Genomic DNA, 14,496 nt, shown 5'->3' with positions numbered 1-14,496 from the left:
AATAAGTTCTTATCTAATAGAGATAGTAACACACAAATCTTGTGGTGCAATGGAACCTTACACCCTGAACATTGACATGATGACCTGTCACAGGCCTCAGAGGTTTGGGCATTTTCCAGTCACCCCTGAACCAGGGAAGCCATCTACAAAACATCCAAAGTTGTCTATGACATCACCTGGAAGCAGTCCTCTATCAGGGAAGACCCTACTCTTGCTCTGACATCGATTTACTCAAAAGAGTCTTCCCTTAACACTGAGAAGATTTAAACAATAACAATGACCTGCGTACTGGACAGGGCTTTCTGCATTGCCCTTTAATTGTGAGTTGAAATTAGGTGCTGCTCCGCACCATCCTGACTTCAATGTAGGATATACAGATTCCAGGATCTTCAATACAGAAACATGATACCAACAACAGAGACTGTGAAAAATATAACTGTATGAGCACTACAGACAATGACCGGGATTAGACAAACTAGTTTGCCTGAAGCCTACAAATGGTCTTATGTCAGGAAACTTCAGGAGTAGGATCTCCTTGTATTTAGGCCAAAGTTTTTCCTTTCCATGACCCCCATACTTTGGTGGGCCCATGCAAACGATAATTGCCACTCTAACATTGTTTTTGCAGTGCTCCTTTGACTCTAAACCTGTAAGAAACCACTAGTAAAAATATCTGGAACTGCAAAAAAAAATGGTTTACAATAGTGTTAACATATATGCTTTTAGTTACACTAGCATTCTGAGGGATAAAGGAGGAAGATAAGGGATATATGCTTAGGAACAGGGATGAAGGGAGGACAACACTAGTGGTGGAAATGCCCTCATTTATTGTTACTGTGTACCTTAAATATCACTGTGTAAGATTTGTAATTCACTTTGGCCACAATAAAAACATGCAAAAAAAAAATTTGTCAAATTATATGAGAAAAAAGGTAAAAGAATATATTTTTAAGCTCTGCCATGATGTAACTTTTTAATCATTTGAAAAAGTAACAGAATAAAGCTTAATATTTATGACTGCCACATACTAATCTTGTAATAGTATATTCTTTTGAATTGTTGAACCAAATGTATTCAAGATAATAATATTTAAAATAAAAATACTTTCTCCTTCCCCCACCAAAAAAGAAGCTGAATACTCATTCTCATCCAATACACATGAAAAATTCTCCAAGGTAGATGACATGAAGGGACACAAAACATATCTCCATAAAATAAAGAGAATAGAAATTGTATTTACATCTTCTCAGAAATGATTCACTTAAAATAGAATTGAAAAACAGAGAAATAACACTTGGAAATTAAAGAGCTCACTACTAAACAACCAGTAGGTTACAGAGGAAATGAAACTATTTATGGAAACAAAATTAAGATAAGCAGGGACCAGTTATGTGGCTCACAAGTAGAACACTTGTTTTATAGCTAGGCGTGTGTGCATCACTGGGATTGAGCCCCATTACCACAAACAATAATAGTGATAATAGTATGAACAAAGAAGTATAAAGTAATCCCATATGGCCACAGTAAATTATAAAGACACAAATAACTTTTTGTTAAACTCTGATGATTCCTGTCATGTGTTTAATTCTATCAATGTGACCTCAAAATGTAAAACCTTTGTTATACGATAAAGCATTTCTTTACATGAAAGAATTGATGCATATCTACAAGTCTGAGGTTGGGAGGAAAGGAAAGAATAAAAAAGTATGTAAAAATCATACTATTCATAAAATATTTAACTTATATACCAATTTGTTGGATCAACTAGATATTTTGAGTCTGAGAAGTGGCAAGAATTCAGAACTCACCTCTCTCTGTATTAGGAATTCCCAAATTTACTGTCGGAATGGTACTTTCTGCATAATCACTATAATACTCAATGAGACTGGCCTGATGCTCCCAAGTCTGCTTCACAATGGGAACTGTAACAGAGAAGAAACATAACTGACACTGTTAGAGAATGTTTTGGATCTCAAAATGGCAGCAAAATGACCTATAAAGGAAAAATATCAGTACTTGTGATTCATCAAATGCTTAAATACTTGGAGCTTGCATCTTCCTATGATTTTTCAGTCCTAAAAAAATTACTCACATGTATAACCCTGGTAAATGTAAGTAAAAAATTCTGATTACAAATGAAAATGAACCTGACACTTGAATGAATATTATACAAACACTAACACACAATCAAAAATGAATGACTCTTCTGATGTTAAGAGATCGGCTCTTTGAATTGACAAATGCACCTTTTTGTCTCAGTATGCAAATCAAGGATCATAAAATTCAGATTGCTTTTCCCTTCTTGAGCATGGGGATATAGAGAAACAAATCAGGACTTAGCTACAATTTCTGGTTTTAAAGAGGCATATGGGTGGCTGAAAGACATCCCCGCTGGCTGATCTGAAATCACCTTTCAGGGCAATCAGGAATATCTTCAGTTGTCCAGATGCCACAGCAGAACTGAACTAGCCAAAAACTTATACCTTTCCTCTTCAATTAATCGCTTCCTCGAACAGAGGGTGTTGCCTTCTGTGTGGATTTAATACCAATATCTCTAAACCTTTCTAGTTAAAGACAGGGAGAATTGGAGAACCACTACTACCACATTTTCCTATTGTTAAATTTGCTCAGATTTGTTTGCTTTAGATCACTGCAGTATGACAGCGGAGAGGTATTTGTTTTTTAATTGGAAAGGAATGAAATGTTTAATTTTAGGAACTCAGGAGCTGTAAAAACAGGAACTCAAGAAAATAGTCATTTAACCTCCTAAACAAGAGGGAGATAGCAGGAGTGTCTCAGAACCTATTTGTCGTGAGACACCTGACACATGCTTAGGAACTGCATGGCTGAATGCGGCAAAGAAATTTCTTTATATTCACTACCGCTCACATCACACAATAAAAATCACATAACCCAAGAGTTGAAATATTAAAACTTCAGAACACTTTCTTGCTTAAATATAATTTTACATGCTCAAGTGCTTTAACATATCATTTTTTAAAATTTCTTTAAAATCCTCACAAATGCTTTCATCACAGGGAGTATTCCTGTTTTAATAACATCAATAAGTATTACTTAAGCCAAAAAAAAATAAAGAATGCATTTTTGCTGTGTCCAAAAAGTACTAGATTTCATTTAAATCAGAATCAAGATACACATGTAATTAAATGTTTGTTCCGTTGTTAGGTCTCTTACACATTAAAAATATGTTATGTGTGTATATCCATATGAATGTATTTTGGTTTGACAGGCTACAGCCAGTAATTTTGTTCTCAGAGATCACTCTTGGGATGTTTGAGAAACTATATAAAGTGCCAGAGGTCAAATGAGGGCCAGTCATGAACAGAACAAGCTCCTACTCTCATGAATTATCTATGTTCCATGTAAACTAACTTTTAGAAATTTTGGAACTTGGTCTTGTTATCAACTCAAAATCTATTTCCCAGTCAAGCAAAATGCTCCATCCCTCACCCTTATCCCGGAAGGAGCTGGCATTTCTGTCTTTTTCTACTCAATATTGAGGCATCACACTCAACTATGAACTAAGTAAGTCCACTGCAATTTCTCTATGAGATTGCAGACTCTCTATGTTTCAAAGAAATACACAATGTTGTTTTTAACTTCACTGCTATTTGCCCTTTTTCATTTCAAGGCTTTCTACCAAGAGTGCCAAGAGAAAGAAAAATGGGCTGAGGAAAACAGTCCATGTTTTCTGCCTGACTATACAGTAATACTTTTAAATAGAGGTAGAATTTAAACTCCCAGCTGGATGCATATTTTAGATCATCTATAAATTTCAACACCTTACTACACTCATTGCTATTAAATATAGAAAAGTCTTTCACAGACACAAGCCAAGTCAAAGCAAAGCACAGCAGTAGCCTGAATATCATGTGTTGTTTATCATGTGTTAGGTCCCTAAAATATTCAAGAAAAAAGTCCCAAAAAATTCAGGTCAGTTGTGCTGTAAAGGCAAATTGGGGACCAGAATTCCCACATCCTAACTCCCTATGCAAAAGTCTACAAGAGTTAGGGACAAGCTTGTCACTTGTTCACTCTATCACAGCAAGTGATTGAATATAAGTATTACATCACAAGGAAAATCTGTCATGAAATGAGATTGTATAGATACATTTAAAAATGAGATACATTTAAAAAAAAGAAGAACATTCTGAGTGCTACTGGTGTCTTTTCATTTTAACTAATACAATTTTTGTGTAATTATTTGAGCCAACTGGTAGCTAGACCAGACATTCTAGAGGAGACACTGAGCCTCTTCATGTTGTCAAGCAAAAGGAATATCAGAATCCTTAAAATCCAATTGCCTTAGATTATCTTTAAAAAAAAAATATCTACTTTTAACAATTGTTTTCTATAGAAACCCAATAACACCTAAAAGAGGTAGGGCATTTATCTTGCATTCAGCCAACTGACATCCCATATTGTCACCCGAGCACTAGGAATAATTCATGAGTGCAGAGTCAGGAGCAAGTCATGAATGCCAAAGGGTGTGACCAAAAAGCAAAACCAAAAAATCTATTACCTTTGGATCTCATGTTTCAACACTCGTATCTAACTCTTGAAAGAATGTTTTATCTCTTTTGTATCTTTTTATTGAGGTGATGTTCATTCTCAAGATTGTATGTTTGAGAAATACACCACATCAAGCCCATTACCATGTACCAATAATCTTGTCACCACAATGCACTGAAAAGCCCTCACCCAATCCACCACCTCCACTTTCTCCTTTCAGTACACCTAGGTTTGTTTTTAATGCTCTTAATAAATTCTTAAGATTTTTTTTGTTTTGTTTTTATTGGGATAAGGGCATACCCAGAATTGCTCAAAGCTTACTTCTGGCTCTGTGCTTAAGGATCACTCCTGGAACAGTTCAGATAAACATATGGAGCACCAGGGATTGAACCCAAGTCAGTCACATGCATGATCAGCACATTAGCCACTGTACTATCTCTTAAGACCAAGATTTTGCCGTTTATATAAACCTTTGACTTAGAGGATCCAAGCTGGGAGGGTATTTGCCTTACATGTGGCCAACCTAGATTCTATTCCTGGCACCCCAACCTGCCATGAATAATTCCTGAGGATGAATCCAGAAGCAACCCCTAAGCAACACTGGGATATGGTCCAAAAAGCAAAAATGGAGGAAAGAATAAATAAACATTTATCACTCAAAATCTAAATATAAAAGCAATTTTTTCCATTCTTCATCACTTTTATTCAATAGTAGGTTTTTCCCCTTATTTTCAGTTCCAGACATTATAAAAACCATTTTATGACTATTTAGAAGCATTGTTAAACACTATGCAAAAAAAAAAAAAAGGCAATAAGCTAGACTATCCAATTTTTCTCCTCCGTTTCCACTAAATTAAAATTAGCTGATATTTTTCATTTTGGTAGAATATGAAAAAATACAACAGGACTGATCCCTGTCACTTGAAAAATATATTTCAGGAGAAAATCATACCTCAACCCTGCCAGCCAACCACCAGCCATTATCCTTAATGTTAATATTGTTTAAAAGTTTACTTCCTTAGAGGTTAAAGGGAAAAAAAGGCACGTTAGAATCTGAAAAAAGGGCAAAAAAGTGTTAAACTCTGGTTAAGTATATGATAAAATAAAATTTTATATTAACTATTACATTTATTCTTAACATTTTAGGACTCATGGTATAAATTTAAACTAGTTTAAAAAGACTTAGAACTTAATGTAACTAATTAGGTAACCAAGATAGTTTATAGATCCTTTTAAAGCAACAACCAGCAATGTTCAGGGTTTTCGACTGATCCTGCACTCAGGGACCTATCAGTCCTGACAGAATTCGGGGGAATCATATTAATACTAGGAATTGAACCTGGGTTCACCTATGTGCTGTATATCACTCCAGCCCCATTAAGATGTTGTTGATTATATTTAAATGTTGTTGATTGATTATAGATTGGTTTCATTCATGCCAAAGTCTAGGACAATATTATTATCACAAAATATAATACTCTTTTAATTGGAAAATGAGCCCCTTTAAAATACAATTTGAAAATATTACTTGATCACTTAAATTATATTTAAAAAATCCCCCAAATGCCAATCCTGTAAAAATGACAGCTGTTTTAGAAATAATATCACACCCTTGATGATATCGCCAGTCTTTCTATGGGAAAAAATTTTTTAAAGATGCTAAAATTAGAAAACCCAAAAGACTAATTTCCAATTTCAGAAAGTTATCTGGAACAAGGAGAAAAAAAGATTAAGGCTATTTATATTCAATAGGATGTGCTCTTTAAAAAAAATATGTTATAACCATGACTTAATAAAATTCTGTAAGGATGCCAAAACTGTAATCACAACATCTAAGATTTCCTTAAGAGACCATTACTTTTTTAAGGCACCCTTTACCTTTCTTTTAATGTAAATTCAGGAGAGAATTCATATCTTTATTTTAGAATGTCAATGCATACATTTGAAATAAATGCAAAAAAAAAAAAAGCAGTGGTTTTCAAGAATACATTCTTTTTTTTTTTTTTTTTGGCATTCAGTCATCTGGAAATTTCCTCTACTGTTCTTCAGTCAGTTGAGATTCTGTGGATAAGCAAAATGAATTTTTACTCACGTAATGACTTCAAGAATACCACAACTTAGTATTTTTATTTCCACTTTAAAATACTTCTCTAACCACTAGTTTAGAGGGCCACGATAACTCCTGTTTCAATAAAAAGTTGTTCTTACTAATTAATCTTAGTTACTAAGATTGAGTCAATCAATTCAACTTGGTGACTGGAATCCTTTGATGAGAAATACTAATTAAACAGCAGGTTCTACTTCAACATCAGATGAGCCACTATTCCTCTCCTAGATTTATTTTATGTATGTTTTGCACTTTTCCCAAATGGTGGTTTGGATTATGAAAACTGAGTAAAAATGAGTATCCCCAAACATACTTCTATCACCATGAAATTTCTTGCATGTCTTAACTGCAACAAAAATATCCTCCTTCTTCACTGGATTTCCCTAAAAGACAGAAGAAAAAAAAAAAACCATGATGCATATGAGTCACAGCTACCTTAACTTTACACCCACACTAGCTCTCACATGTTCTAGAGTTCAAATTCATAAATGTCAATGCTATCAAACCTATTTCCCACATTAAACTTTGAGGAAAGAGAACTTGATTGAGGACAGCTGACACAGTCTTTGACAGCAGCCAGCCGTGGGCCTGGATCCCAGCTCTGCCATTTGAACACTCACTTGGTGTCATTTGGACAAGTTTATCAGCTCTGAACTTTAGTAAGCTCTTTAACAAAATGGGAAGAGTGATCTCCAGTAAGGCTGACCTTATTGTTACTATTTATTTTTGGTTACTATTTTTTGAACAACAGTAGTTTTCCAATAAATGCAATTTATCATCCCTTACCTTTTTTCCAGCTTTAAAGACTTTAAACAAAGGAGACAGGAAGGAGATGTTTTAGTGCAAAGTAAGAAATGGCTCTTTAGTGTGCCTGGACTATCTTTCATGTTTTAAAGATTTCAATGGCCCATTTATTGTCCAAACAAGAATAAACTATTTCAGTGTGTCCTTTCCTAAACAAAGGTAAAATTACTTCAAGCACCTGAGGCATATCCTGGTGTCCTAAACCCTAACTCTGGAGAAAGAGGGAGGATAGAAAGATCTGTGGGCAAACATCACCCAAGGCAATGAACTTCTAAGAGAGAGAGGATTCTGACCCTGTGACCACCTGCCTTTGGATTGTACTAATAATAATGATTCCCACATTTGAAACTGATTTATAATAACACCTAAAGCCAGCTGTCCTGTCACTTCAGATACCAGTAAGTTGAGCCCTCCACATGTCTTAAACAAGCATTAAAGTATAAGTAAGAATAATGCCTAGAAAGACAGGTTTCCCCTTCAGAAACTGTGCAAACATTACAGCTTCTTTTTCATTGCAACTGTATGTGTGTGCACATGCACATGTGTATAGACATATTTATCCTTAAAAATGCAACACAAAGTCTTTTGTGTGAATGACATAAGAAAAACAAACATTTGAGGATAAAAATTATACTTTGCCCTTTTGAGGAAGAACTGTTAACCTAGTGAATGTCAAGAGTCTTTAGGCACATCTTGAAGATAGGATAGGGTCTGACATATCAAGAAAGTACATTCCTAAAATTCTGAACAGTCTCACATGTGATCAAAGCAAGGTCAGGAATTAGAAGGTAATGAGCATGGGTTTGGGATAAAGATTCAATTGTAGGGGCCAGGAAGGTGGCGCTAGAGGTAAGGTGTCTGCCTTACAAGCACTAGTGTAGGATCTCCCGGTGTTCCATATGGCTCCCCCAAGCCAGGGGCTATTTCTGAGGGCATAGCCAGGAGTAAACCCTGAGCATCAAACGGGTGTGGCCCAAAAACAAAAACAAAAGGGCCAGGAAGGTGGCACTAGAGGTAAGGTGTCTGCCTTACAAGCACTAGCTAGCGTAGGATGGACAGCGGTTCGATCCCCCCGGCGTCCCATATGGTCCCCCCAAGCCAGGAGCGACTTCTGAGCGTATAGCCAGGAGTAACCCCTGAGCATTAAAACGGGTGTGGCCCAAAAACCAAAAAAAAAAAAAAAGATTCAATTGTAATAAGAAACATCTCAAAATTGCCTATTTTTTTTAGATAAATAAAAGTTTACAGTAAACACAAGTTAAATCACCACCAAAAGCAATGGGGCGTTGGTGGAGGGAATACTACACTGGTGAAGGGGGTTGTCCTTTTTTATATCTGAAATCCATCTACAAACATGTTTGTAATCATGGTGCTTAAGTAAATATATAATAAAAAATTTAAAAATTTGCCTACCCGATGTGCTCTACCTTCTCTCTCTTTCTCTCTCTCTCCCCTCTTTCCTCTCCTCTTCTCCTCTCTCTCCCACCTATCCCTCATCTCTCCTTCTCTCCTCTCCTTCTGCCCACCCTATGTACCCTACCTTCTCTCTCCTCTCTCTCTCTCTCACCCACCTATCTCTCCTCTCTCCCACCTATCTTCTCTCTTCTCCCAGCTATCTCTCATGCCTGTCCTCTCCTCTCTCTCCTTTTGCCCACCTGATGTGCCCTACCTTCAAAAAGGAGCAAAAAAAGCAAAAAAAAGAAAAAATTTAAAAATCAATGTCTTCTAGCACACAGGCTCTAAAGAGCTGTGGTACAGTAGAGGCACACCTGGGGAACACTGTGGATTTGGTTCCACAAATCCAGCCACAAGCAAGCAGCACATTCATTTTTTAATTTAAAGTAGTGCACTTAATTATCTTTGTGCTATTGAAGTCCATCATGCAACAGCATTGTCTTAAAAATAGACAAACAATGCAGAGACCTTAATTAGACATATGGATTGTCAACATATGCATTGATAAAATAGTACCTATAGTTGTTCAATCAGGGCTGTCCCAAAATTTCAAAATATAAAAAAAGCTCTAGCAAACAAAGTAGGATAAGATATAACACAATAAAACAAGGTAACTTCAAATGGTCCTCAAGCCTCTAGGAGTGATGCCTGAGTGCAGGGCTAGGAGCAAGTCCTGAGCACAGTGGGTATGACCCACTCTCACCAAAAATGAGGTTCTCCTGTACCACACAAGAAGGCTCTAGACTCTAGAGAGAGATGTGCCAGTGACAATCCTCATTTTTCTCCTATCATACTGTTTACCTTATTGGGCTATATTAGTAGAAATCGTAAGAAAAAATTTAGTAGAGTATCAAGTCAACATTATGTATATGTGTACATTTAATTGTGCTTTACAAAACACTACAAGTTCCTAGTACTTACACAACGAGGTAGAAAAGATTGAAAAGACGTAGCACAGTCAGGATCCACAGCATCTGTACAAAACTCAGGCACTGATGTAAGGAGTGTTCCATCACCCTTGTCCCAGATGTAAAGGGCAATCTGTCAAAAGGAAGGAGATGGGCAATGAAGGAAGCTGCAGAGCCAGTACAAAGTACCCAAGAGAAATAATCTCATGGGCAAGTAGGCCCCACTTTCATGACATAACTATCAACTTTCTTTTCACCAAAAGAATGATTTTCATATAAAGCAATATAATATTTACTAATCAAATACTATTAACTAAAAAATAATTCTGACCTCTAAAACTGCCAAATTGGTCATAAGCTGTTTAAGGATTCTAAAACATAACGAGACAGCTTCTCTATTCATCTCCACAGATACTCCTAGATGCCAAACACGACAGTAGTGCTTCTCAAATAGTGGGGCATGCCGCCCCAGGGGGGGGGACACGAGGCTCCATAAAGGTGTTTGACCTTGGCAAACACTGTCAAAACAAGCTAAACTCCGTGTTTATATCTCTGTATGTCTCTGGAGCTGAAAGTTGCTGTGTCCTGCTTCAAAAAGCTATGCATTGCAAAAACGTGCTCATTGTAGCCATTAATCCAGACATCACCTCTGATTAAAAAATCAGCTCAAATTATTTTATATATTTTTGTTTTGCAGGTTAAAGTTTTTTTAATAAAGATACTATTTACAGTCACGCGAGGGGGCATGAAAAATGTTTTCTTCTTCCTGGGGGAGCATGACAGAAAATAATTCAGAAGCACTACACTACAGGTATTTTGTGGACGACATATCCAGGTAGCTGTTGGGCTGTCTTCACCCCAACCCCACACCTCTATACTTCCAGAAATCCCAATAGTCATGCCCACAAACCAGAGCCTTCTGCCAAATATGTAAAATTGGCCAATGCCAAAGACTTATTGTAACTTTCTGTGGTAAGCTTCATTATTATGGTCCTTTCAAACCTCATCTCTTATTATTTCTGGATAATATTACCATACTATCTTTTCTTTTTTCTTAAACCCTACAGATGAGTGAGACTATTCTGTGTCTATCTCTCTCCCTTTGAGTCATTTCACTCACATAATAGTTTCCTTGTCCATCCATGTATAGGAAAATTTCATGACTTTATTTTTCCTGACAGCTGTTTCCATTGTGTATATGTACCACAGTTCTTTAGCCACTCATCTGTTGTCAAGTATCTGGTTTGTTTCCAAATTCTGGCTATTCAGAACAAAGGTGTGCAGAGGGCATTTTTATATTATTTTGGTGTTCCTAGGGTATATTCCTAGGAGTGGTATAGCTGGATCATATGGGAGCTCAATTTCCAGTTTATTGAGGAATCTCCATATTATTTTCCACCAAAGATTGGTGAGTATGGTTAGAGAAATAACTACACCATGGGTCAGAGTGGTAGCAGAGCAGTAGGGCATTTGCCTTGCAGACACAGGTTTGATCCCAGGTATCCCATATGGTCCCCTGAGCAAGGGGTGATTTTTGAGAGCAGAGCCAGGAGTAACCTCTGAACGCTGCTAGGTGTAGCCAAAATAAATAAATAAATAAATAAAACAAAACAAAACAAAAACAAAAAAGAAATAACTACACCAACAACTATCATGATAATGGTAGTGAGTAAGAGAAATAGAATTCGTGTCTCAAATATAAGCAGGGGATGGGCAGGAGAGAGATGGGGTGCATTGGTAGGGGGAAGGTGAAGGGAATGCACTTTTTTATGACTAAGACCCAACTATAAATGTATTTGTAATAATGGTACTTAAGTAGATATATTAATTTAAAAAAGACTAATAACTCTCAAAAGAGAGGCTCAAATAGATGAAAAAATTCATGAACATACCAAACTCGCAACTAATTGGGCCCTTTCGAAGGTCCCCTATGAACCACCACTGTCACCATAAGAACCATCTGAGCTTTTAAGCCCAGTGCTGCATATCGTTGGATTTTTGGACCATGTAGCACAAATTATGTGGCCATGCAGCACCCCCTTAATTTTAATTCCTGTAGGAATACACAAAACATTAAGTAAATTATTCACCTGTCAGGGGCAGGCTTTGTGGAGGCTGAGAAATTAATGGCCAGGGTGGAGGAAATGTTACATTGGTGGTGGAATATGAATGTCAGAATTTACTTGTATTGTGAACAACTATTTAAACCACTGTGTCTAAATTAAATTAATTTAAAAAATATAGAAGAAAAAATATGATTCTGATTCCCTGCCGTATGGTAACTTTAAATAATCAAATGGCTGAAATCACCTAGAATTATTAGATTAAAATATCCTTAAAATAATTTTCAAGAGCCAGAAAACTTTCAAAGAATGGGAAATACATGGGGAACAGAGGCTAGATATACAGGGGATATGGCACCTGCCTTGCACATGGTCAAACCAGGTTCAATCTCTGGCATCCCACTAAAGTCCTCCAAAACAGTACCAGGAGTCATCTCTGAGCCAGAGCCAAGTTACAACACCTTGAGAATCATCAAAAGTGACCCAAAACCCATCCCCAAAGTTATTTTCAATACACTGCTAAACTTAACAAACTGATCATAAAATAAAAAAGTAAACCCAAAGTAAAAAGGGTTCTTAGATGCCTTTTAGACAGTTTGTATCAGCTGAATTTTGGTGATACTGTTTCTGACAAGAGGTAAGAGGGAAAAAAATCTAAGTCAAATGCCTACAATAAGTTTGGACTTTGAAGATTTTAAGACATATGGATGGAATGGAAGAAATGAGCTAGAAATTTACTCAGAGATTTGGAACCAAAATTGAGGCACCCATAGACTTGATGTAAGGTTTCCTCAACCTTTAATATGTTTAAAAACAACAAACTAAAACCTTGCTCTCCTTCATCCCCTCATTCTAACCCCCCATCCTCCATCCGAGATCTTAGTGGTTCCCAGAAATTATGATTGGCAACTCAACCAGCCACTAATTTATTTTAAATAAAAATAAATTCTTTAATTGAATCACCATGATTCAGTTACAATCACAGTTACAAAGTTGTTTATGATGGAGTTTTAGTCATACAATGTCCAAAATTCATCCCTTCACCAGTGCATATTTCTCACCACCAAAGTACCCTCTTTTCTTATGCCCTCCCCTGCCCTCTTCCCTGCTTGCCTTATGGCAGACAATTTTCTTCTCTCTTCTTTCTCTTTCTCTCTCTCATTCTCTCTTCCTCCCTCCCTCACTTCTTCCCTCCCTCTGTCCTTTGGATCCTTGCATTAAACACCCAGCCCAACTGGCCAGAAATCATCAGGAGTCTCTTGAGTATCATTTGACAACTCCCCTTGTAAGCATAAAACTTCTTAGAGATTATTGTATTGGGTTAAATCTATTTTTCTTCAATCTACATATTACAAAGGTACGATGACTCCAAATTAGAGAATATATAACTCTATCTCTGTTTATGAGATGAACATGTACAAGACTATAAAGTTTGCCTAACATACTTCAAGTGAATAGTATACAAACAATAATAATACTGTTAAAATCAGTTACAGATTACAATACACTAGGTTACCACGGAGGAAAAATAATTTAAGTGAGTCAGAGAAAACAGTTTGAACTTCTGCCTGAGTGAAACTCTTGCAGATGAGCCTTATGATGCATGTTAATGCGACTCAGAGAGGCAATACCTGTGAAAGCAAACACCAGGAGCATGCCAGAACCACACTAGGAGAATAGATAAATAAACTGCAACAGTTGATGAGAGACAGCATAGAAAGTGAAAATAAGGTCGTTATTGCTCCACACATCAACACGGTAGAATTTTAAATCACAACAGTATTCATTGTGCAATTCTGTTTGATCAAGTTCCAGAGGATATAAAACTATATAGCACACTCCTTATTTTTCCTCACACATATGAACTCATTATGCAGTGAAATGTGTGAGGAAAAATATGGGAGAATTCAAGAAAATTTTTTCCTTTGCAGATGCATCTGGGCAGCCTCAAGGAAATAGGGGAACAGTTCTAACTCTTAAGTCAGGAGATAACTTCAAAGACATTTTGTTAATTGGTCTTTATAATTTTCACATGTTAGAAACATTTTTTATATATCACTGATATTTAATAGATTCCCAAGCCGAGTTATCTATTCCATAGCTGACATTTCATTTGAGTTATCTGGTAGGGGCCAGAGAGATAGTTTAAGAACTTGCCCTGCATGCAACAGATCCAGGATTGATCTCCAACATCAGGAGCAAACCCAAACACTAGGAAGCATTGGATATGACCCCCAATGCCTAATTAAATAAACTAACAAAATATCTGGAAGACACCCTGGTTTTAAACTAGTCATTCTTTCCTTATCTTTGGAAGAGGACAATGATTTTATGAATAGATTACTCTTCAAAGAAGTTAGATTACTCTTCAAAGAAGCTATTTCATCACTTTAAAATGTGGCCTATTGGTTCTTGACAGGGTGGTAACATCACTGTCCTGAGTTATGGGTTTGTAATGTTCTGAGATATTGATTCCTTCTAAATGAAAAGCAGGTCTACCTTTGGATTCAGACATACTCATGAATGAAATGCTCGGACACCATCCTAATGATGACGACTCAGGAATGAGACACCCAACACGTTCTTCTCAAGACAGTGGCTCATAGCTTCAGGATTATAGGGAATC

The 14,496-nt window shown here is 36.5% G+C and overlaps 1 protein-coding gene across 1 annotated transcript in view; it reads right to left on the bottom strand.

Annotated features, from left to right (window-relative positions):
• B3GLCT (beta 3-glucosyltransferase) overlaps positions 1-14,496 on the bottom strand; it is a 140,166-nt gene that overhangs the window by 74,646 nt on the left and 51,024 nt on the right. The window contains exons 8-10 of the mRNA XM_049778461.1: positions 9,821-9,940; positions 6,954-7,023; positions 1,809-1,922 (exon numbers count right to left, since the gene is read on the bottom strand). Coding sequence (XP_049634418.1) covers positions 1,809-1,922; positions 6,954-7,023; positions 9,821-9,940 — 304 coding nt within the window. The remainder of the gene's footprint in view (positions 1-1,808; positions 1,923-6,953; positions 7,024-9,820; positions 9,941-14,496) is intronic.

Source organism: Suncus etruscus, chromosome 8 (genome assembly GCF_024139225.1).
Source record: "Suncus etruscus isolate mSunEtr1 chromosome 8, mSunEtr1.pri.cur, whole genome shotgun sequence".
Classification (NCBI taxonomy): Eukaryota; Metazoa; Chordata; class Mammalia; order Eulipotyphla; family Soricidae; genus Suncus; species Suncus etruscus.
This window is presented reverse-complemented; position numbering and strand designations above follow the sequence as displayed.